The sequence below is a fragment of the Protopterus annectens genome, chromosome 4.part1 (genome assembly GCF_019279795.1).
Source record: "Protopterus annectens isolate FY-2018-M chromosome 4.part1, PAN1.0, whole genome shotgun sequence".
Taxonomy (NCBI): Eukaryota; Metazoa; Chordata; order Ceratodontiformes; family Protopteridae; genus Protopterus; species Protopterus annectens.
In genome coordinates this window covers 395402409-395427909 of record NC_056734.1, presented here as the reverse complement: position 1 = coordinate 395427909, position 25501 = coordinate 395402409, and the positions used below count along the sequence as shown (strand labels likewise).

At 37.3% G+C, this 25501-nt stretch overlaps 1 protein-coding gene across 5 annotated transcripts in view; it reads right to left on the bottom strand.

Annotated features, from left to right (window-relative positions):
• LOC122800880 (LIM domain containing preferred translocation partner in lipoma) overlaps nucleotides 1–25501 on the bottom strand; it is a 3822027-nt gene that overhangs the window by 1384292 nt on the left and 2412234 nt on the right. For all 5 annotated transcript variants that reach the window (XM_044070213.1, XM_044070214.1, XM_044070215.1 and 2 more), the window contains one exon: nucleotides 11454–12131. In XM_044070213.1, coding sequence (XP_043926148.1) covers nucleotides 11454–12131 — 678 coding nt within the window. The remainder of the gene's footprint in view (nucleotides 1–11453; nucleotides 12132–25501) is intronic.

Here is a 25501-nt window from a genome sequence, read left to right as displayed (position 1 = left end):
GATTTGTACTGAGAGCCTCCGCAAATGTAGGTGTGTGTTTTGTGCTTGTGTGTGTGTGTTTTGGTGGTGTAGGTTTTGAGGGACTATGTGATGAGTGTGGTGCGGTGCAAGTGTTTACCTTCTCCTCTTGACTGTCTAGGCCAGTCTTTGGTGAAGAGAGCTTTGCTTCCAGTTTGGCTATATAAGTGCATCTCTCACAGGTCGTAGTGTTGGGTAGTAGGAGGAGAGGGTTGTCTGTGTACATGAGGCAATTGCTGCATTGTCCCAAGATGCCCAGATTCATCAGGTAGACAGGAGAAAACACCGGAAGCTGACCTTTAGACATGCCTGAATAGGTTCTTATTTATTAAGTACTAAAAACTGTTTTCCTCTAGACAAGTGAGGAAAGTTGAGTGCTGTAGTAATTTTTAACTTATTTAGTGCTTACAATGAGTTCTGAACAAGTGCTGTGCTCAACGAAACAGATTTGAGTGCTAAAACTAAAAACCTGGCTAGTTGCAAGGGAAATTTTGAAGAACAGACTTTATGGCACCAGGAATGGTTTAATCCCACTTAAGTGGGGGTGGGGGGGGGCTTATGAGCTCACAAACAGTCCTGGACACAGCAAATCCGTATCTGGACAAGGCCTGCCATAGGAAAGGAGGGAAGCAAGCTTAGAATTTTTTCCAGTAAAAGTGGAAATGGAGAAAGCTGGAACAGAAGTTAATTCAACGTTAAGAATCTGAGTGGGTTGGCCTTCACAAATGTTCTCTATTAGATTGAGTGAACTAATGACACTAGACTGGGAGGAGTGTCACAGATCAAATATACAGTATGGGCAGGCAACTGCAAAGCCATCAAGTATAAGAACACACAACACTAGGGAGGGTGGGTGGAAAAATTACAGTTCCTAGCTGTAGCCACTAAATGAAAGTTTTAAACAGATCAAGGAGCAGACTCTAGAGAATGCTTTTAACTGTAAACAGACAATTATCAAAAATGACTCTCTGCAACAAACACGGATCCTGGTACCACAACAAGTCGACCAAAGACACAAATCAGAATACGTGAAATAATTTATTAAAGTGTACGAAGAAATAAAATCCACTTTTCGTCAGGAGCAATCTCCCAACTTCCTCAGAACAAACATGGGCATAGCAACAACACGTGTCTTATATAGTTAATTAATTAATTAATTAAGCATATGATGCACAAGTTAATTAATCCATGGAATTAAAATAAAATAATATAATATAATGTAATGTAATGTAATACGAACATAAACACTGAACCATACAATAAACACTAAAAATAAAATGCTAATAAATAAATAGCTAAGTGAGTAAATCCCAGCTTCATACTTTAAATATAATGAAAAATATATATTGTTTAGCTTGATTAAACAGCTGTTAACAACTATTCATAACATTTTCCCATCTAATTATCAGATATCACTTCATCAACTAACAATCTAAACAAGCAAATAAATAAATGAATAAATAAATGTGTAGATGAATAAAAAAAAAAAAAAATAATTAAATAAGTAAATAAGTAAGTAAGTAAATAAACCTACTAACAACCTACCAACTATAATTTCATATATACTAAAAAATTCATTATAAAATATATAAAATACATATACATAGAAAAATGTATATATATAAACAGATATATGTTATTTATAAAAAGTGTAAATAAATATACATATGAATAAATATTAGTAAATCTAATAATAATAGTAGTTCAGTTGTAAGTAACTATGTAAGTTTATTTATTTGTCTATAAAATTCAGCTTGTGTCGAATCACTGCTCAAGTAGTACATGTGATAATACTAATAATAATAAATAATTAACTCTACAGGAAAATACATATATATATATATATATGTATATATATATATATATATATATATATATACATACACACATACATATGTATACATATATATATATATATATATATATATATATATATATATATATACATACATACATATATAAATACATCCAACTGTTATTCAAAAAATATAACAATAATATAACAATATAATAATGATAAAAATATATGAATATATAGACACCCTCTTCTAACAGCACAACTAATATAAACGAATTCTGGTGAACTTTGAATTAGTGCCAGGAAATTAATGCCAGAAAATTATTGCCAAGAAATTGTCGTTATTATCATTAGTAATATTCCCTAATATACCAAACATCTATTTTCATTGCTTTACCTATCTGTTTAGGTTTTTCAGTCTAAGAATACACATAATTGAACACATTTCATTAAGACCAGGGTATTGGCAGGCATTCACTCTAAGTTGCCAAAGTAATTCTATTCTCTCCAATTTTAGTGACTCAGGACCACCTCTTCCATCATTAAATAATTGATCAATGACTCTGAATTTGAATTCATGCCCCTCGAAGTCACTTGCATGTCTAGCAAGTGCATTTTCCAATTTCTTCTTACTTATACAATATGTATGCTCATAGATCCTTTCGCCCAGCTTTCTGTCAGTTTTACCTATATAGAAAGCTGGGCAAGATGTACATTTAGCCAGGTAAACAACTTGTTTGCTGTTACAATGAAACTTCTCCTTGGTAGTGTATTTGTTATTACGTATCATAAAAGTGTCTATATATTTACACATCCGACACATATTACACTTATGCATACCCTTCCTGTTAACAAATGGTCTAGGGTTAGCCTCTAAAATGTTCTTCAGGTTAACACCTCGCCTGAAAGTTATTCCGGGTACTGTGGGAAGTAACAGTCTAAGTTGGCTATCTCTCATCAAAATATCCCAATTTTTCACAGCGGTGTTTGTAACTTGATAGGAATCAATGTTAAACGTACAAATAAAGCTACAGGGGTTGAAAACTTTAGTTTTTGAACATATCAATGGTCTACTTGCTTTACTATTATTTAAAATTGGGGTATAAACACCTAACTCTCTTTTATACTGAACTTCTCTAATGATGTCATGTACAAAGTTATCCGGGTACCCTCTCTCTCATCAATAGTTATGAAAAAGGTATCATCACTAAACTCCAGATGAGATGTATGGTGCCTATAGGAAAGTTACAGCCTTTATTGAAGAACTATACATAGAGGCAAGAATTGATAAATCAATGTATAATTACCTAACCCAACCTGCTCCTCGAATTCCGAAGTTATTTGGAATTCCAATGGTTCACAAATGCATAGATAATCCACCTATGCGACCACTAGTGGATGGCAGGAATAGTATTACTTACACGTCTGCCAAAGTAGTTGATAACATTCTAAAGAAAAACTTGAAACACAAATATCCAAGGATTCTTGGTCATTTCTAGAGAATATTAACAAACTGGAGTTTAGTGATGATACCTTTTTCGTAACTATTGATGTGAAGGATTTATATTCATCAATACCACATAGTGTAGGAATAGAGTGGGTTGTACAAATGCTAAAAATTTTTGATGCCCCTATACAAGAGATACAACTTGTAGGGGAACTGATTGATACAGTACTATCGTACAATTATGTTCTTTTCAATGATGAAATTTACCATCAAAAAGTCATGGTAGCAATGGGCTCCCCCTGTGCCAGCCTGGCTAATTTGGTTATGGCTTACTGGGAGAGGGAATATGTGTTAAAAAATCCATTGTGTAAAGATCAGATTCGGTTCTACACCTGATTCTTGGATGACATCTTTATCCTATTCCAAGGTAATTTAAATGAAGTAGAACATTTATTAGATATGTTTAATTCTAGTACTGAATTTTTACAATTTACTTTTAATTATAGTACAAATAGGATAACATACCTGGATGTAGAACTATGTAAAGATCACCATGAAAAGAAATTTGTTTCTAGAATCTTTCGTAAAGACACATATTCTAATATGTTTTTACATTTTATCAGTTGCCACCCTATACATCAGAAAAAATCAGTTGTCAAAGGCCAGGTTGTAAGAGCAGCCAGGATGATTACCAAGGACATCGAATTTCAGGATGAATGTAAATTATTGAAATTGTTCTTTAGAGAGAGAGAGGGTACCCGGATAACTTTGTACATGACATCATTAGAGAAGTTCAGTATAAAAGAGAGTTAGATGTTTATACCCCAATTTTAAATAATAGTAAAGCAAGTAGACCATTGATATGTTCAAAAACTAAAGTTTTCAACCCCTGTAGCTTTATTTGTACGTTTAACATTGATTCCTATCAAGTTACAAACACCACTGTGAAAAATTGGGATATTTTGATGAGAGATAGCCAACTTAGACTGTTACTTCCCACAGTACCCGGAATAACTTTCAGGCGAGGTATTAACCTGAAGAACATTTTAGAGGCTAACCCTAGACCATTTGTTAACAGGAAGGGTATGCATAAGTGTAATATGTGTCGGATGCGTAAATATATTGACACTGGAAGTAACTTTATGATACGTAATAACAAATACACTACCAAGGAGAAATTTAATTGTTACAGCAAACAAGTTGTTTACCTGGCTAAATGTACATCATGCCCAGCTTTCTATATAGGTAAAACTGACAGAAAGCTGAAGCGAGGATCTATGAGCATACATATTGTATAAGTAAGAAGAAATTGGAAAATGCATTTGCTAGACATGCAAGTGACTTCGAGGGGCATGAATTCAAATTCAGAGTCATTGATCAATTATTTAATGATGGAAGAGGTGGTCCTGAGTCACTAAAATTGGAGAGAATAGAATTACTTTGGCAACTTAGAGTGAATGCCTGCCAATACCCTGGTCTTAATGAAATGTGTTCAATTATGTGTATTCTTAGACTGAAAAACCTAAACAGATAGGTAAAGCAATGAAAATAGATGTTTGGTATATTAGGGAATATTACTAATGATAATAACGGCAATTTCTTGGCAATAATTTTCTGGCATTAATTTCCTGGCACTAATTCAAAGTTCACCAGAATTTGTTTATATTAGTTGTGCTGTTAGAAGAGGGTGTATCTATATATTCATATATTTTTATCATTATTATATTGTTATATTGTTATATTACTGTTATATTTTTTGAATAACAGTTGGATATATTTATATATATATGTATATACATATATGTATACATATGTATGTGTGTGTGTATATATATATATATATATATATATATATATATATATATGTATTTTTTCCCTGTAGAGTTAATTATTTATTATTATTAGTATTATCACATGTACTACTTGAGCAGTGATTCGACACAAGCTGAATTTTATAGACAAATAAATAAACTTACATAGTTACTTACAGAACTACTACTATTATTATTAGATTTACTAATATTTATTCATATGTATATTTATTTACACTTTTTATAAATAACATATATCTGTTTATATATATACATTTTTCTATGTATATGTATTTTATATATTTTATAATGAATTTTTTAGTATATATGAAATTATAGTTGGTAGGTTGTTAGTAGTTTTATTTACTTACTTATTTACTTATTTAATTATTTATTTATTTTTTTATTCATCTACACATTTATTTATTTATTCATTTATTTATTTGCTTGTTTAGATTGTTAGTTGATGAAGTGATATCTGATAATTAGATGGGAAAATGTTATGAATAGTTGTTAACAGCTGTTTAATCAAGCTAAACAATATATATTTTTCATTATATTTAAAGTATGAAGCTGGGATTTACTCACTTAGCTATTTATTTATTAGCATTTTATTTTTAGTGTTTATTGTATGGTTCAGTGTTTATGTTCGTATTACATTACATTACATTATATTATATTATTTTATTTTAATTCCATGGATTAATTAACTTGTGCATCATATGCTTAATTAATTAATTAATTAACTATATAAGACACGTGTTAAGCTGCTATGCCCATGTTTGTTCTGAGGAAGTTGGGAGATTGCCCTGACAAAAGTGGATTTTATTTCTTCGTACACTTTAATAAATTATTTCACGTACTCCGATTTGTGTCTTTGGTCGACTTGTTGTGGTACCAGGATCAGTGTTTGTTGCAGAGAGTCAGTTTACTTTTCACCAATTATCAAAAATGCACAGAAAAGCTTGGATAGAGCACTCACAAAGAGAAAATACAACTCTCAGTATGAAAAAGCAGTTTACAGTTAAGTAATTCAGTAAACATGCAATTAGCAATGAAAAATACAGTTAAAATAGTATAAAACAGTACATAAATGCAGTGAAACAAAACAAAGCTTTATAACAGTGCAAAATGTAGTAGATCAACTGTATAGCACAATTATAAGCGTTTCAGAAGTGCAGTTCAGTGAAATAAGTGTAAAAAATAACTTATCCTGCTCTTGGAATCTTAAGGAATTTCCACTTATGCAATGCAATCCAGAGCCTGAGCAATATAAGCACAACCTTTATAAGACACAGGGTTTATATAGCAGTAAAAATGGAAGAGTTGGAAGATCAAATTACTACTCAGCCCCTGCTATTACCCAATCACTCGTACTACAGAAGGTCAGGAGGCCTTGTTACTCTCAATAATAATGAAGACAATCAGCAGTTGGACCTCCCTGGTAAACAAATGTAAAATAGAATAAATAAATAACTAAAAGCTCAAAAGCGAGCCCTGTTCCAGCAGTCTTCAATCAGACCATTTCTAATGCACACACCTGCCACTAGGATGCGGGGGAACCCTCTCCAAAAAAGATGACCGGGACAAGTGCTCAAGTTATACAAACAGAGCTAGAATTAGCAGGTCTGAATCTAGTCTATGATACAACAAACAAGACAAACCAATTTCAGAAAGAAAAAGTTAAATAAGCAGGCACAATAAGCCTTCAACCAGCAATTCCCAGCTCAGAAGGGCAGAATCTACCCTCTCTTCTCACAACAGTGCAGACCACAAACCTTCTCAATGTAAAATAACTGGCCTGAAGTCCAAGTGCTTAAACCAGAACTAAGACACTTTTAGAACAACAGCCACTAAGCTTTCAACTAGCAATTCCCAACTTAGAAGGAAGCAAGCTACCTCTCCTGCCACAAGAGTGCAGACCACAAACCTTCTTAATGTAAAACAAATGGCCTGAAGCCCAAGTGCTTAAACCAGAAGGCTTAGAAAAACAATTACAATTTAATCAGACTACTAATAAGCAGTAATAAATGCTGCAGAATAAATGCAATTGAGAACAAGCAGCAAAAACAAAATAAAGTAGGACAAAACACAAATACAGTAAAAGCAGATGAATAAAGTGCATTTTTTAGGTTAAGTGGAAAGGGAAGAAACATGATAATTCAAAGTTAAGAAACTAAGGGAGTGGGCCTTCCCAAATGATCTGTTGCATTTACAGATATATCTGTAGCTAAGAAGTCAAGAAATTGCACTGACCTACCTTTTTCTGGCACTAGAAATAGTCTAGAAAAAATTGTTCTCTTTGGCTGATATAAACTGCTAACTAAAACCTGGTCCTGTAACTGATGCTAAATTACCAGGATGGGATGTCTTGTCTGTCCTTGAGGTTTCAGCATGAATTAATGCATTTATTTACTTATTTATTAGCATTTGTTGACCAAGAAAGTCCAACTGAGCCAGAGGACCAGTGAGAAAAACTTGACAGTTTGCACCACCTATTTGTTTTCAGCAATGTTTTGGCAGGTGGAGAAATTACTATCAAGTAGTCACTTTAAATACCTGTAAACATGTTCCTGTTCATTTTTTGATTGCCCCTTTAACCTGATTCAATGTTGAGTGAAGCCAGATATACAGCTATACAGGCAACCAATGAGTGCAAGGCAGAGAAATTAATTAGGGCACCAACCATATGCAAAACATTCAAAAAATTCACACAATCTATGTGCAACTCTGGGCAACATGGGGGACTGCCTATTCACATATGGTTTGTGTTTGGGATATGGGAAGAAATGCAGCAGCTTGCAAAGTCCCATATCAACAAAGGGACGATGTGTAGATGCCACAAAAAGGTACCCCATCTGGAAACACACGAAAACTGATATGCCGTGAGACAAACACTAAATTGCTCCATATTTTGCCACCTTTTTTTTCCTGCTGTTCTTGTAACATAACTGGACTGCTTTCATTATAACAGGTTTAGCTAATGAAAATCTTCCACTGAGGTCCTTTCCTATTAACAAGGTTTTCTTAACAGCAGTGAAATATTTCTACAACTGAAGTGCAGGTAATCCAACATGTTTTTCTGAAACCTTTGTTTTTGTCTATCTTTTTTCAGAGTTAGGTGCATCACCGATAGGCTGACCCTACTTTTTGTGAGTTGAGTATTCAGGAGTCTTCATCTCATGTCTTCATTATCAAATTCTTCTTAAACAAGCAACTTTCTTAGAATGCCTCCAAATGTGGCATCTCTTAAATCAGCATTTTTAGCATCCCACACACATTTCAGTATAAGCAATCCTACCTTGTTTACTGTTGAAACTAGTTCTTTTCTACACGTGAATCTGTTGTGATAAACAGACTGTAGATTTTTTAGAATCTGTCTAAAATTCAGCTATGACAAAAAACAAATGTGAACCAGTTTTGCTAAATCTAGAACCTCTAATGTGCAGGATGTATAATTTTCTACCATATTTACCAAACAACCCTGCGGCATTATACAGTAAGAATAACTACGAAACTTTCTTTTTAGAAAGCGAAAGGTTATTTTAGGAATTTTTTATAATTAATAAATTTTTATTTAAAAAATTTTAAATTATTATAATTATCCACACACCAAGTTGTTACCTAAAATTTCTTTATTTTTATGTTCTGGTTACTGCATGTCCTCCCCGGTTTACGTTAAAGACATTGTGGTAAAGGGGGGGTTTTGTTTGGGTTGGGGTCCTGGACCTTGGCATTTTTAAAAATTATCCCTTGAGCCCGGTTCCGTTGGGATTCCAAAAAAAAAAAGGAAAAAAAAAAACCAAGGAAAGGGGGCGCAAAAAAAAAAAAAAAAAAAAAAAAAAAAAAAAAAAAAAAAAAAAAAAAAAAAAAAAAAAAAAAAAAAAAAAAAAAAAAAAACAAAAAAAAAAAAACAAAAAAAAAAAAAAAAAAAAAAAAAAAAAAAAAAAAAAAAAAAAAAAAAAAAATAAAATAAAAAAAAAAAAAAAAAAAAATTTTTTTTTTTTTTTTTTTTTTTTGTTTTTTTTTTTTTTTTTTTTTTTTTTTTTTTTTTTTTTTTTTTTTTTTTTTTTTTTTTTTTTTTTTTTTTTTTTTTTTTTTTTTTTTTTTGTTTTTTTTTTTATTTTTATTTCTTAACATTTCTTTTTTTTTTTTTTTTTTTTCTGTTTCTTTTTTTTTTTTTTTTTTTTTTTTTTTACTTATTTTTTTTTGGTTAAATTTTTTTTTTTGGTTTTTTTTTTAAAAAAATTTTAAAATCTGGGGCTTTTCCGGGCCAAAAAAAAAAAAAAAAAAAAAAAAAAAAAAAAACCCCCCCCGGTTAATTGGCCAATGGAAAAGGTTCATTTTACCCCACCTTAAAAAAACCTTGTTTTTGGGCCCTTGGGGGAAAGGAATTGGAAAAACTGGTGGGGGGGGCCTACACTCCAATGAAATTTTAATGTTTCAGTGAATGAAACATTTTCTGGTGGTGAACCAAATGACTGGAAAGGACAACCTTCCATTGCAAAATACTGCAAAAAAGACAAATTAATGTCTCAAAGAAATCTTTATCTTCACTAGAGAAGACATAAGTTCTTATTGTCTTCATGTCATCTTAAACACTGATAATTTTGAAGACTTGTACCTCAGAGTTCTATCCGTAATTTGATGTCACTACAGAGTTACCAAAACAAGTACTCGATGGTTTAAAGCAATCTGTTGTCCTAAAATGAAATAATCATTGGTACACAACTAGTAAATGAAGAAAGGCTGCAGCAAGATAGAAGGTGTAGCAGGTGGCCTAGTCTGAAGAATCCCCCCCCCCATATGCCACATCATCATTCACTGAAATCCCGATTCAACATGACCACATGGAACTTAAACTTCCACAAGTTTTGTCATATCACACTGCATCAATCAAGTTGTATTGCTGATGCGATATCTGCGTGTGTTACTCAAGTAGTTTCCCTGTATACTTTATGTTGCTGCAAGGAAGGATTTTTAATCAAACTTGTTTTTCTGCTTTCTCTTGACTTTTTTGGTGTGGGTGCATTTAACTGCATGGCTTTTAGTTGAATTTTTATTGCAGCATAGTCTGTCTCTTTTCAGTTTGAGAGCTATGGACTGGTTTTATTTTGCAGGAGATGATGGGGCTACTTTTACTGTAATATGGATTTGGGTTTTGTCTTTTTATAGCTATGATTTTGTTTTATGTATAATTTTATGTTTCTGCTTTATTACTCTGTTTCATGTATTATTTTAACTACGGAGCTTTTCTCCAAGAACCTGCTGAAAAGGGGTTCTATGTCCTGTTAGGCAAATACAAATAAAATAAAATAAAATGTTTTTATATATATATATATATATATATATATATATACACACACACACACACACACACACACGTAGATATACATAAATATTTATACATATGTTGTTCTGCCCACCTAACCCTGCACTGTCTCTGGCTGCCCATCCTGGCTTCTATTCCTGTCCAGCCCTGGATCATCCTAGTGGACACTACCCTTGGATATGACATTTCAGTGGGTGGGTCCCCTGACTCTTAAGGAAGGCAACATTCTCATAACTCAGAATTATCCCTGGGAAGTCAGGGATCCAGTATGGAATTTCAAATGTGGAGCCCAGGAGTCATCTTACTTATGGTAATTGGTCATATAATCTGGCTGCGGCAGCAGGTAATGCAATGATGTCATCACCACTACCTTGTTTGCCCTGAGATGATCTGTGGGGGCCTCTGGTCTCCAGTAAAGGATGCACAGGCATGAAGTTTCACCTAAAACCTCCACTAAGAAAGTTAAGCTGGCCATCACTAATTTTATGCAGTCCTTATTCTCCTCCTGCCAGCACAGCCAGTGACATAAGCCCATTCCAAAACAGGGGTCAACGATGCAGGCAGATGCCCTGTCTGTATTTCATCACACCAGTTCAAGAAACACAGTTACATTTGTGATAAAAACAGACTACAGTCTACCAAGACCACAACAAAACATTTCAAAAACCATACTAAAGATCTGTGTAAGGAAATAACAGTTCAGTGTGTGGCGCCCACAGACAAAATTACTCCATTAGCAAAGTGAGATATGAAGAATCTGACACAGTGATAAGAACTGAGGAAGCTCCTAGTAACACCTTCCACCTGAGTCTTGCATACCCCATTAACATTCAGATGAACACAGGTACTAGACTAGCCATGATCCTCAGACAGACTAGGGTGCAGCTAGCATTTCTGTTTGCAAATCAAGACAGGTAAGAGCGATAAGGCAGGTTAAACCTAAATGATATGATTTGCTGTCATAATGATTCACCTCAATGTAATTATCAATGCAGTTACAGTAACGTTGTAACAAAAACAAACAGACAAAAAAATATTAACAAATACCTTCGGTTGCAGAACAGGAGCTGCTGGGGTTGGGTCAGTGATGTACGTTTTCTTGATATTGGCAGGCTGGTATGTTCCAGAAGGAGACTGAACACCAGTGGAAACAGGATATCCTGGCTCTGGTTTCCACACATTCTGATTGACATAGACTGGTTCTGGTCCATACCTTCCTTCATACATCTGTCCCCCAGAATAGTAAGGATCTTGATAACGAACTGAAGGAGGTACAGATCCATAGCTTGGCTCAGGTAAACGAACCTGCTGAGAAGGATATAAAAAATCTGGTCCACGAGGTGCAGCAGTATAGTATGACGGTCCTGGGGAGCGAGCTTGTTGGGGAACATATGGCTGGTTAAATCCTTGAACTGGCTGGTGACTAGGTGGTAAGAACTGTGGACTAGGCTGGGCTGTCTTGACTTGAACATTAAAAGTTGGCTTGGTAGGAGTTGAAGCTGTAGTATATGAGGCTGGAACAGGCTGAGGTTTTGGCACAGGAGTTGCAGCTACCTGACTTATTGGAGGCTGTGTAAAGGCCTGTGGCTGGGCTTGGGTCTGAGGAGAAGGCTGTGGTTTAGCTGCTGACTTCTTAGTAGCTGTAAGAGGTGGCTGAGTAGGAATCACCATCCGTTTGTGCCCTGTAACTGGAGTAGATGCAGAAGAGCCAAGGGTTCCATAACCCTATACAATTTAAAAAAAAGGGGTAAGAAGAAAATAAGAGAACATAGCATCAGAATTTTATCTGCAGCAAATAAAAAAATTACATATGAAATACATTTTTGATAAATTGCATTGCATATCAATATAAGGTTCGTGTTTAGTATTAATGAGATGTTCATTTAATCTTTCCACCCGTGTGGTATCGAGTATGACAAAGATAAAGTTAAATTTCAGAGCCTATCTTGACATGACAAACCACTTTCTAAAGTTAAAAAATGTACCTCATGTTGGTGAAGGCAAATGAAAGAAAAGTAAAATATCTATTCATCTAAATATCATCAAAATGTACTGCAATCAAATCTATGAAAAACAAAAAGATAAGCTGTTGTGACAGCTGGCAGTAAGGCAAATGTGCTCATCTGTTTTAGCAGGTTGCAAAAGCTGTCTTCTACTTTTTTTCCCTTATTTCAACTCATTTCCTAACACTGCAGATGAAGTGTCATTCAAAATATTCAAATATCTAAAAAGTGGGCAATACCTTTGCATTCCAAAGCAAAAATAATCTTAAATTGAACTTTTCCACCTCTGTACGGTATTCAGAATACTCAAATGATGGCCACAGTAGGCAAGGTATTTATCATTTAGTTAGTTTGCTAGCCTGGTGAGGGGGCTGATACGGGATCCTTTTTAGTCACTACCCAAGCTAACAGGCAAAGACAATTACATAAATAATACGCTAAGACAAACAGGAACATAGGGTGAATAAACATGTAGAGCAATAATGGCAGTATAACGGATGTCATATAGATTTCATAAAAGATCTCTGAACAAAAGAAATAGGAAAACAGTCTCAGGATGGAGCAGTCATAAATAATTTTATAGGTATTTATTAGCACAAACACCTCTAGCTCAGTGATACATTGTTCCTCATCATGATGTGGAATTGACATCAGATTTGAGGTCGCAGTCAAGGCTGGCAACAGAGTACTGACTTTACAGTTGGTTTAAATGCAGTACCTAAAGATAACTTGTAAATGCTACTGAAGCTGCAAAACACAAGTACAGCAATAGACCTTGCATCGCATCAATACAACAGAAACACAATAATCTTATGTTGCACTACAAATGTCATCATGAAACTGTCCTACATGCTGGCATTATGAACAGATGATTGCTAAAAGTGTAAGGAATATAAATGTCATCCTTGGTACTGCACAACTACAAATGTGATTGCAGCAAATATTTTTGAAGTCCAAGATTGCAGCATGTTGGAATACACCTTACTCCAACCCACAGTGAACACAGGGTTGGTTGCACAGGGAAAGGGAGAGCAGGCAAAGCCCCTCCTACAAAAATACTTGAAAGGCACAAAAGTTTTGACATCTGATATTTTTCTGTTTTCTATCAGTGTTTATTTCTCATAGTGCTGTGATTCCCATTACTTAGTCTCACACATCTGGCAGAAACATATGGCTGTCAGCAACTTCACATTTCTAAACTACCTTGGCAAATATTTTCTAGAAATCTGACAACATACGAATACATGAATGCGTCAATTATGTGGCTCATTTAAAGAATATTTCAAATTATTTCTAGTTTTACTTACACTGTAGTAGATGACCATTCCAGAGCACTATGTTTCACATAAATATTTTCATTTAGAATTCTGCAAACGTAGTGATTTATATGTATTTGTAACATGTTACCCCAGGGTTCCCCAGAAAACTGGCCTCAGACTCACTACAAACTTAGTCAGCATCAATTAAATCCACATTACGCATCTGCTTACTACTGTTTCTAATTCCTATTGCTCTCTTCCAACAGCTAGTAGACATAAACTATTCACTGGAAGAGGCACAACAGAAATACCATGCACAAGTGCTCATACTGTTAAAATTCATCCATCCTGAAGTACAAAGTGGAAGTTTAGTGCACGTGATGTAGTGGCTACATCATGCTTTAGAGCCTCATCTCACTAAAGAAATGCTTCTGCCAAGTACTGACCAAGTTGCAGTCTGTTGATCTCACCATAAGTCCTTCTAATATGAATAAGATAAGAGGTGGTGCAAATGGGACAATGGGAATGGAAAAAAAAAAAGAGTACACATATATGAATCCATGTGTGACTAGGCATAAATGGGACAGAATGCTAATGCTCCACCTATCATTATAAAGCAAATCTTTACTTTTTGTTAGAAATTAAAGCAAAATACATCGATATGGATGCCCCTCATCCGCCAATGTACATGCTTACAGAACAGGGAATTAATACAAAACATTCTATTATAGTTACAGAAAAGCTGAAATAAGATCTCCTCTCTGAGACCAAGAAATTATTGATAATACTGGCAAGTCATATCACCTGGCTCAGCCAGCACCTGGAGCCATTCCCCAATCTGGTGGTGCCCCTTACTGGTTGGAAAACAAAAACAAATGTCCCTAGTCTTACTTGGTACTCCTGAAATGCTTAAATACAGGAGCTGATTCAGTACTCCTGCCCCCCTTCCACAGTTAAAATTACAAAAGAAAAGCTCTTTTTTCCCTTTTAAGTGTAACAAAACTGCTAGTTACATTTAGTGATGCTACAGTTTATACCACACATGGAGTGCTACAACACTCAGATTTAACTCGAAAAAAATCTTTTTTTTCTATTAAAACTGTAGCAAACTGCTTGTTATATTTGTAGCAAACCAATGCTACATTTTATGCAATAAAAGGAGTGCTACAGAACTCGGGGGGAGGGAGGGGGGGGGGACTCTTTTTAATTGGAAGTGTGGCAAATGACTTGCTACCTTTGTAGCAAGCAGTTGCTGCAATTAGACCACACACACAGCTCTAAAGTGCTCAGCTTTGATTGCAGGTGCAATATTAACATTTAAAATCAGCTGTCCACTTCATCTTGCCCTTGCTACCCTACTGCAGACCTCTCAACTCTCTATATTTTTATAGGGATACCTATGATGTTTCTCAAAGTTGTGTTCCATTTATCCTAAAATTGGAAATCACTTTGAGAATTTCTAAAACAATAGTGTCAACATTTAAAATGTGTCCCTAATTTGGGGCCTTTTCCTTAGTTATTTTATTTTTACTTTGCTCCACATTCCGTTGGTAAAAAATGAAAACTCTTTCCTAATGTCACCATATTTTTCCATCAGCTTTTTCTATATGACACATCATTTGTTTTTGAAATGTTAGCACCCAACTTCGGAAAAACAAAAAAAGAAAAAGTAAGACAGCTTCCACACCTTTTAATGAAAAGTAAGAAAATCAAATAAATGCATGCGATATTGGTATGTAACTTTACCAGTTTAAGGGAGCACTTTTTTAATAATAGTAAGACCATCCTGTATGTTACCTAAATGATTACAAAGGAGGATGATACTTAGAGAATGAGAGACGTGAAAGATCACATTATCAACAACTGTATGGCACTGTTTCTGTCTGTTATGGTTTTCTTTGTAAAGGTTACAACCTGAATGGTGCATCATGCAGTCCTTGTCTACAGTACTGACTGCAATATACTGTACTATCCTGTATCATACTGTTTTCATATGTCTATGTTTTACTTTACTGTAGCTGTTATCTGTTACTGTAGTCTTTTCTGTGAGTTCCAATATGTCCTATGTCATGGCCGTCACTGGAAGAGTCCACCTACCTGTTTATCATAAAACTTATAGGGAAAGTTTAATTGAATAATAAACTTACCATAACAATGGATGTTCGAATGATCACTGCTGCAGTAGCTTTCGCTATTATTAGTTAATTCCTGCTAAGGACACAAGACCTGACCAAAGCTTCAGGACACCTTCCACTCACTCAAACTGTTAGGTAGCTCAAGCAGAGCTGACTAAAAGACAAGACTGTGTACCAACCCCTTCAGAGTTTTCTTGCAAATAGGGAGGGCGAGGGAGGCTGAACCCTGAAATGGCAATGCTAGGAAGAACAAAAAATAAATAACCACACACTGGCATAAACATACTAAAAACAAAGGTGGGAGAGAAGGGTAGTAGCGGCTACTGCAGCAGTGATCATTCAAACATCTATTCTTATGGTAAGTTCACTTACACAACTGTACTATGTTCCTCATATCAATGACTGCTGCAGTAGCCATTGCAAATATGGGTAGATTACCTTAGCTTACTACACTTGGGATGTGAAAGAAGAATCCAAAATTGCAGGGAGAATGGTCCTTGCAAAGCCTGGTCAAGACTTAGAGCAGGAATCAAGCTTATAGTGCTTTGTAAAAATATGTGCAGAGGACCCATTTGCTGCTTCAAGAATACTTCTAGAATCCAATCATTTCCAAAAAGCCATAGATGAAGCCAAGGCTTTAGTAGGGTGGGCACTGACCCTGCTTGAAATAGTTTTGTTATGGTGAGTATAACACCAGGGAATAGCTGGAGACAACCATTTGGAATTAGTCTGTTTTGACATATATTGGCCCTTCCCCTTATCTTTACAAGAAATGAACAACTGATTCATAGAACTGACAGATAACGTTTGTCAAGATAGTGCCTGAATTATTTTGTGGACATTCAAGGTATGGAGTATCCTTTCTCCCTCATTTTTGGGTTCAGGAAAGAAAACGGGGAGCTGGATAGTTTGGCTTAATGTAAACTTGGATACCTCTTTAGGCATAAAAGAAGGATTAGTTCTCAAAGAAAGCCTGCCCCTATGGAAAATGAGACAGGACTAATTCATCATAAGAGCTTACAACTCAGATACTCTTCTTGTAGAGGCCAAAGCATCAGTAAAACTGTTTTCCATGTTAAGAACCTCAAGTCAGCCAGGATAGTTGGTTCAAATGGAGCAAGTGTTAGCTTCTATAACAAAAAATTAAAATCCCATGGAGGGGTCACCGGTTTTCTTAGAGGCCTCTTATGCAAAACCCCTTTCAAAAACATTTTGGCATGAGACTGCACTGAAAGAGGAAGATCTATAGGTATATACACTGAAATGACCAATAAATGAACATTGATAAAGGAGGGATAGTAATTCCTACAATTTCTCTAAAACCAAACAACCAGCACTGCATAGGTGCTGGTTATGTTGTGGTTACCTACTAGAAAAACTTTTCCATTTGCTAATGTAAGATTTTATAGTAGACTTTCTTGCCTGCATTAGTTCCTGCTGCCCTTCCTCAGTAAAGAGGTGGCAAAGAAGGAATTAAGACCCTACCATCCAGACAGTCAACTGAAGTGTGCACCAAACACATTGCTCTTGTGTGAGTAGATCCAGTCTGAGAGGAATCCCGTGGTAGCTGCACCTGCTAATTTCCAAAAGAAGTGAGAACCATGGTTGTCTGGGCCAGAAGGGAGTCACCACAATGAACTTGGGGGATTCTTTATGAATCTTCTGAAGTATCCTATATATTAGTGGAAATGGTGGAAAAGCATACAGGAACACCCCTGTCCAAAAGACATTTGTCTTCAAGACCTTGTATTGAGTCCTGGAATAGAATCTTGCCAGCTGACTGTTCAGAGGGGAGGCAAAGACAAATGTTTGAAGATCTCCTCACAGATGGATCAAATCTTGGAAGATGCCAATCTAGTTTCCATTTGTGAGGATCTACCCTTGCCCTGCTCAGCTTGTATGCCACACAATTATGCTCTCATAGAATGTAGGAATGTAAGATGCCTACAGATTGAGACTATGTTGTGAAGCAATATCCCAAGATAACATGGCTAATCTGCAAATAGGGTACAGCCTGGTTATCCCTTGCTTGTTGATGTACCACATGACTAAGATATTGTCTGTAACAACTTGATGAGGTCTTGAGGACCAAAGATGAAAAAGAGAGTTGAGTGCCTTGATTAGAGCAAACATCTCTTTCATATTTATGTGCTTGAGTCTGTCCTTGGTGTCCCACCTTGAACGCTTATCCCTCCTGAAATGACTCTGCAAGCAAAGTCTGAGGGGTCTGTGGTAAGTGAATTATTTGGAACAGGGAGGGAGAAGAGCAGACCTGGATTCAGAGATATCTCTTGTCTCCAACAAGTGATTTCTCTTCTAACAACCTGCAGCACTGGGATTTGAAAAGAAAGTGTTGAGGCTGGAACCAGAGGTTTCAGACACCACTGTATCTTTCATGTGGAGTCTTGCCATGGGTATCATCAGAATCATAGAAGCCAAGAGACCCAAAATCCTAAGGTATTCCCTCCCAGTGACTGAGGTCTGAGTAGAAAACACTAAAAACTGATCTAGATAGAGATATATTTTTCTTGTGGAGGAAAAGTTCTTTGTACTGTGGCATCTAGTTGACAATCCTGTGAGGATTCAATAAAGGGTTTTACCTCAGCGGATCCTGTTTGGGCATCCTGCAGAGTTCTATAGCAGCAGAGAGACTTTGCTTGATTATAAGTACCTGTTTTTGCTTTCTTTAGCTTAATTTTGCTTGCTGCACTTCATTACAGCCGTTTTACAAGCTTTGGTATTTAATTTAACTGTTTTCTACTGATTTTGTCTACTGCACTTTATTGAATCATATTTTTTGTCTGCAATTACTGTTACAGGCTACACACTCAAGTGCACTAGCCTTTTAGAGCCTTAAAAGTGAATTTTACTACAGCATTTACTGTATTTCTGTTTTTGTAACAAAAAAATGAAAAAAATCCTATTTGCTCGTTTCCTGCCTTTTTCTCAAACTACAATAGTCCGGATCTCAGATTTGCTGACTTCGGGATTGGATTTTATGTTCTGAGTTGTCCAGACCTTGAGATAGAAGGAAGTCTTTCTATTTATCAGTGGGAGTGGTAAGCTCTGAGCAGCCTATCTATCGCTAGAGGAGTGGTTTCCAGCTCACACATTGTATTTTATTGGCTGTTTTGGGCTTCTTCTATAACTTTCTGACTTAAAAACCCGTGTTTGTGTGGGTCTGCGTGTCGTGCAGCGCTGCTAAGCTAGAGTAAACTATTACCAGTGCCTTAAAGTCTGCTCTTCAAATTTTCCCCTTAGATCTTGCTAGCTTTCTTCTCTGAGCACTCAAATCAGACCTCTAAATCCAGTGCTTGCTCATAACCCCTTGCAGCTCTTGCTGTAAGCATACCAACTGCTAGTAGCACAAAAAAATCCTTAAAGGAAACAAAACAGCTCCAGTACTTAAATAACTAAGCACCTATCCAGGTATATCTGAAAGTCCCTACACTTTCTCCTATTAACCTGGAGAACTTAGGCATCCTGAGGCAATGCAGCAATTGCCTCATGTAGACAGACAACCCTCTCCTCCTACCTCCAAACTAGAGGCCACGCTCTCTCAAACCAAGACTGGGTTAGCCAGTCAAGAGGAGAAGGTTAACACATACATCACACCTCATAGAACACATAGCTCCCTGGATCACGCATCACTGCACCTTTCACATAGTAGCACAAAACACATACCCACCTTTGCAGAGCCTCTCAATAAAAATTTGCCCAAACAACAAAGACCTCTGAGGCAGAACCATCTCATCCTAACATAACCCCCAAGACATACAGCCCACATAAACAGTGTGCCACTCAGCCTAAGCCCCTATGGCAAAACATTTTACCCAATACACTAGTCACAGGTGACTCAAACGTAAGGCACACGGATGTCTCACTCACTAGGTTGAATAAGGAGAAAGTTATGGTCAGCTGCCTGTCGGGTGGCAGGATGTGCCACATAACGCACGCACTTGGGTATCTCCACAACAAGTACAAATAAGACTCTGTCATTGTCCATGTTGGTGTGAATGACCTCGGACATACCTCCCTGGACTACATGAAAAGAGACATGGAGGAGCTCTCAGATATTGTAGCCCAGGCAGGTATGACCCTAGCCCTGAGTAGCATCCTACCGTTGGCTAGAATGATACCACACTACAAGCAGAAAATGACTGACTTCAACAACTGGCTAAGTTTCTGGTGTCATTCAAAGGGAATCCAGTATCTGGCTGCCTGGGATAACATGATCGACAGACTTCAATGGTTTGCCAGAGATGGCATGCATCTGTCACCCCTGGGATTCTGAATACTGGCAAAGGCTCTTGCCATCCCTATAGTGCCTTTTTTAGGCAATGCCCTGAAGACAAATTTCCCATGATAACAACTGCAAGCAAACGCAACCTGAGGGTTATGCTACTCAACACTAGAAGCCTAAATCTCAAAATTAACTCGCTCGAGTTACTCCTTAAACTGGAGAACATTGACCTCTGTGCAGTAACAGAGACCTGCTTCAAGGCTCCACAGAGCACCCTAGCGCTACCAGGCTACATCGCATATCACACCTTTCGGCCCCTAAATCTGGACGAAAGCCCTGAAGAAGGTGTGGACCGAAGCCCCAAAGGCAGTGGTGTATCCATCTTCATAAAGGATACGCACACCTCCAGACTGGTTGCCCAACACAATACAGAGATACTACATGTACAACTAACACTGGATAAAACTGCAATCTGGGTTGTAGCCTGCTATAGATCCCCTACAATGTCCCAAGACTCCCACTCTGCATTCCTGAACACTCTGGAAAGCAATAAGGTTCAACCTAATACCCTTATACTGGGAGACTTTAACTACCCCTCCATAGCTGGCAAAATTACTCCTGTTCCAATTCGTTTGCCCAACAATTTCTGGAATTCATTAATTCCAACGCTCTGGACCAACTCATTCTCACCCCTACCAGAGGTAGAGACATTCTCGACCTGGTCATTACAAATATGGGATACTGCTGCTCTACACCAGTAATCAACTCCTCCCTGGTTAGATATGACCACAAGTTAATCACAGTCGATATCCAAATCCCACCCTCACCCCCCCCCCATGAAGGAAACCCACAGTAAAGAATTTCTCCAAAGCCAGTCTTGAGCTTCTAAAGGCAAAACTGTCAATCTTTACATCATCCATGCAAATGGGGAATGGATGTATGGCTGCTGAATCATACACCAAGGTGCTGTATGAGCATGTACACAAGTGCTTGGATCAGGCCATACCAAATAGAACCAAGAGCCTATCCTCCAAAAAAGGAAGGCAATCTGGTGGTGCCCTGCCATTAACAAACTCTACAACAGAAGGGAAAAAAACTGTTGCAGAAAAGGGTACAGTCCCAAAACTGGAAAAATTCCCTTGCAAGTCTCAGCAAAAAAATGAGATCCCTCATCAAATCCTCCAAAGCTAGTTACAAAAACAAAATTGTTACAGATGCTAAGGATAACCACAAGACATTCTTTAGCTATGTCAAGAATCTGCATAACAATACACAGAGGTACTCTGAGCTACTGCACAACAGCACCACTTATAATGAACCAACAGATACTGCCAATATCTTGGCCGACATGTTTAGTGCAGACTTTACCCCCCCTTCACCCCCTAAAGGGCCCATCCCAATGACCGAGGAATGCCAAATCCCCACTATCACAGTTGCACAGGTAGAAGACGCACTATCCAAAGCCAAAAATACAGCTTCCATGGGACCTGATCATATACCTGGCTGTGTTCTACACAAATTACAAAAGGAACTGGCACCACACCTGAGTGCCTTATTCAACCACAGCCTCATTTCAGGCTTTTTGCCCACCGAATGGCGCATTGCTACAGTCATTCCACTCCACAAAGGGGGGGCGACTACTGACCCTGGAAACTACCACCCCATCATCCTGATGAGCCTGATCGGTAAGGCCATGGAGCGCATCATTACGGACCTCATAAATAGGGTTATAGGAAACCTTCAAACCCTGGACTCCTCACAGTTTGGGTTTGTGTAGGTCAAATTATGTCTGCTCAACCTGATAGACTTCTTCAAATCTGTCACTAGAACAGTCAATGAAGGCAGGGTAGTCCATACAGCCTACCTCAATCTAGCCAAGGTCTTTGACACCATCACCCCACTCAGGGATCACTGACATACTCACTAACCTAAGTATTAACCCCTACATCATAAGATGGGTTGCCAACTGGCTCACGGACAGAACCCACATGGTGAAAGTAGAGGACTCCAAATCCGACTTCCGGGCAGTTACACATGGAGTCCCACAGGGATCTGTCCTGGGTCCCCTCCTGTTTTGTATCTGCTTCTCTGGAGTTCAGGCCAACACCAAGAAACTCTGGTTAATCTAATTCCCAGATGACTGCAAACTGGGAGCTATTACTGATTCTCAAGGTAATGTAGACATCCTACAAAAAGGCCTCACAGACACAGACGACTGGTGCCAGAAACATGGTCTTAAGCTTAATGCTAAAAGGTGCATCGTCATCCCCTTCAGGAAAAACAAGGTGCCCACAAACTACCACATTAACGGTAGCCCTCTCAACTCCCACGGTATGATAAGAGATCTAGGGACAAAGGTAGATAGCAACCTCTCCTTCGATAACCATGTTGCCACTGTAGTTAGAAAGTCCTTCTATGTGGCACACCTCATTACAAAAGGTTTCTCATCCAGGAAGAAAGAAGTCATAATCCCTCTCTACTCATCCCTCATTAGACCCATTATTGAGTACAATGCCCCATTTGGCATGTACCTCACTAGACACCTACAACAGCTGGAGAGGCCACAAAAATTCCTCACAAAGAGGATCCTAGGACTCAAACACATGCCCTATACAGACAGACTCAAAAAACTCCAGCTATACTCCGCCTCATATCACCTGCTTAGAGGTGATCTCTGCTTGACATACAAAGCCATGTCTGACCAGGTGTTGATAAACATGCTTCATCTGAAAAAGTCTCAATCCCTCCGCACCACATGCTCCAAAGACCTCAACCTCATCACCACAATAAACAGAACCTGCTGGAGGGACAGGTTCCTAACCCAGAGACTTCTCATACTCTGAAATAAACTCCCCATTCATGTCAAGCAGAGCACTTCACTAGTCCTCTTCAAGAAAAATATTGACAAGTGGATAGGTAACAGGAAATTCACCCCGGTGATCACTTCAAGAGCCTTGCTTGATAGGGGCACAAGGAACTAACGTCCGGCAACAGGACAACTGAGAATATTCTTGGACTAGGCTTGTGTTGGCTCCAGGACCATTAGCCTTGTACTCACTTGTGAACCTATAAAACTTGTGAATGTTGTCTTGGAATCCTAGCTTGTGTAAGAGATCTCTCACCCAAAAGAGAGATTCCTGACAGTTTGAAAAAGAAATGTGGATACCCTGTAGCCTGCAATGAGCTATAACTGGAGCTAGACAATGTAATAACACTCCTGGTGCAGTTTATAGTCCAAAGGGTAAGACAGGGATGTGATAATGCGATCCAGATGCCCAAAACTGTAAGAAACACCTGAAATCTAGATGAAGAAGGATGTGATAAGCATATTTTAAATTTAGCATTACTAGGAAACCTGGATGAGGAAGAAGAGGTAACAGGTTGTCAAGTGACATAATTATGAATTTGGGCACCATCACAAATAAGTTTTGGAAAGAAAGATCCAAAACTGGTCTCCAAGCATTTTCTACCTCTGGCACTAAAACCTTCTTTGAATAAAATCCTTTTCCCACCTGGAAAGGGTGAACTGGTTCCATCACTCCCTGGGAAGAACAGGTGGAAATAAAAGAGTGGGGTCTGGAGGATGAGTACCCATGGAAAGGAAGAATTTCCTAGCACTGTCATTAGTAATCTTAATGAATGACCTTCAGAACCTATTTGTCTCAAACTATATGTAGAGATTCAGACTTCCTGGAAGACAAAAGGGTGAAGTCAGGGTGGGAGGAGGATATAAAGTCTCTTAAACAGTGATTGTGACTTATTGGTCTGTCCTTAGTTTTGGGAGTTTCCAGAATTTGTCTTCGAACCCACTTGCCATTTCTTCTTCTGTTCACCTGCATTTTAAGAGTGTTGATTTTGTTTCTTATTAAAATTGGATGAGGAATTAGAGAATCCCTTGAAAATGTAGAAAAGTAGGGCTGAAAATTTTTTTAGAGATTCCCTATATCAGCCAGTAGTGTAGCTAGAGTGGGGCGAAAGGGGGAAACAGCTCTGGGCACAAAGTGTTGGGGGCACAATCTGCAAATGATGATCACTCTTTAATGTAATACTGGCTTTTAAAAGCTGGTCTTGCATGTGTAGCTGAATCTGAGTGTTGTAGTGCTCCGTGTGTGGTCTAGGCTGTAGCAACTGCTTGCTACATTGTAGCAAACAGTCTGGTATGGTTTAAAAGTAAAAAGTTAAAAAAAAATTTAAAAATATTTTTCTTTTTTTTAACTAAACATGAGCATTGTATTTCTTGGTGCAAGAAGGGTATTAACTGTAGAAATTGTTGGCTACCTTTGTAACATGCAGCTTGCTACAGACTACAGTTTAAAAATATTTTTTTAAATCTAAAATTTGAGCACTGTAGTGCTCCGTGCAGGCAGGGTATAAACTGTAGCAACTGTGTGCTATATTTGTAGCAAGCAGTTTGCTTTAGTTTAAAAAAATATTTTAAAAACTAAAACATTAGTGCAGAAACGCTCCTTGCAGGCAGGTATAAACTACAGTAAACTGGGACATTTCTAGCAAACAGATTGCTACAGTTTAAAAAAAAAAAAAAAATAATAAAATATGTTATACGAAGGTTGGGGGTAGGGTGTAGAAATGGGTCCCGAATGGCTGCTGCTGGACAGATTGGGGGAAGGGTGGTGTCACACATCTGGCCACCTAGTAAAAAGAACATCCTTTTTTTTTTGCTGGAGGATGCACAGATCTAACTATAAAAATCTGATCATTTATTATAGTGAAGTGCGTTTTTTGAGAGGGTGGGGTCCAGGTTCACTGCACTGACCCAGAGTGCTAATTGAACCAGTTACACTTCTGATATCAGCTTACCCATTTTTTCACATTTTGTATCACTTCTAAAGCAGAGGGGCCAAAAACTAAATCTCTGTCCAAAGGAGAATTAAAAAAAAAAACATTTTCAACATAATCTGGGAGGTTCTGAGAATTTAGAAATTCTGAAATTGTTATTTGCTACTCTGTAATTCTATTATTTACTATTTGTATTTTTCTGGAGCTTTTCTCCACAGGACTCCATTGAAAATGGGCTCCTCGTGGTCCAATGGTCCACCCTGGTAAAAAAAACTGCAAATAAATAAATAAAATAAATAAATAGTCATACAAACTTCTGAAAAACAGTACCTGTGGAAATAGGTTCATAGGTTGGTACTAGGCTATCAGCCCTAGGGCCTATACAAGCCTAGCCATAACAATTCCCTGGCTATTTCTTCCCACATTATTTACTTTCCTGGACCCCTGTCTAGCAGGGCGACTGACGTGATCCCTGGGGTGAATTTCCTTGAAAAATTATCAACAGAGTCATTCCTGTACTGTATATGAGTAGCGACTTGAACAACAGAAGAAATCAAATTATTTAAAGCAGATTTTTCCTCACAAGAAGAAATTGCAAACAAAACATTTCTCACATTTTCACAGTCAAGATAAACATTAACATATGAGCCTGACAATT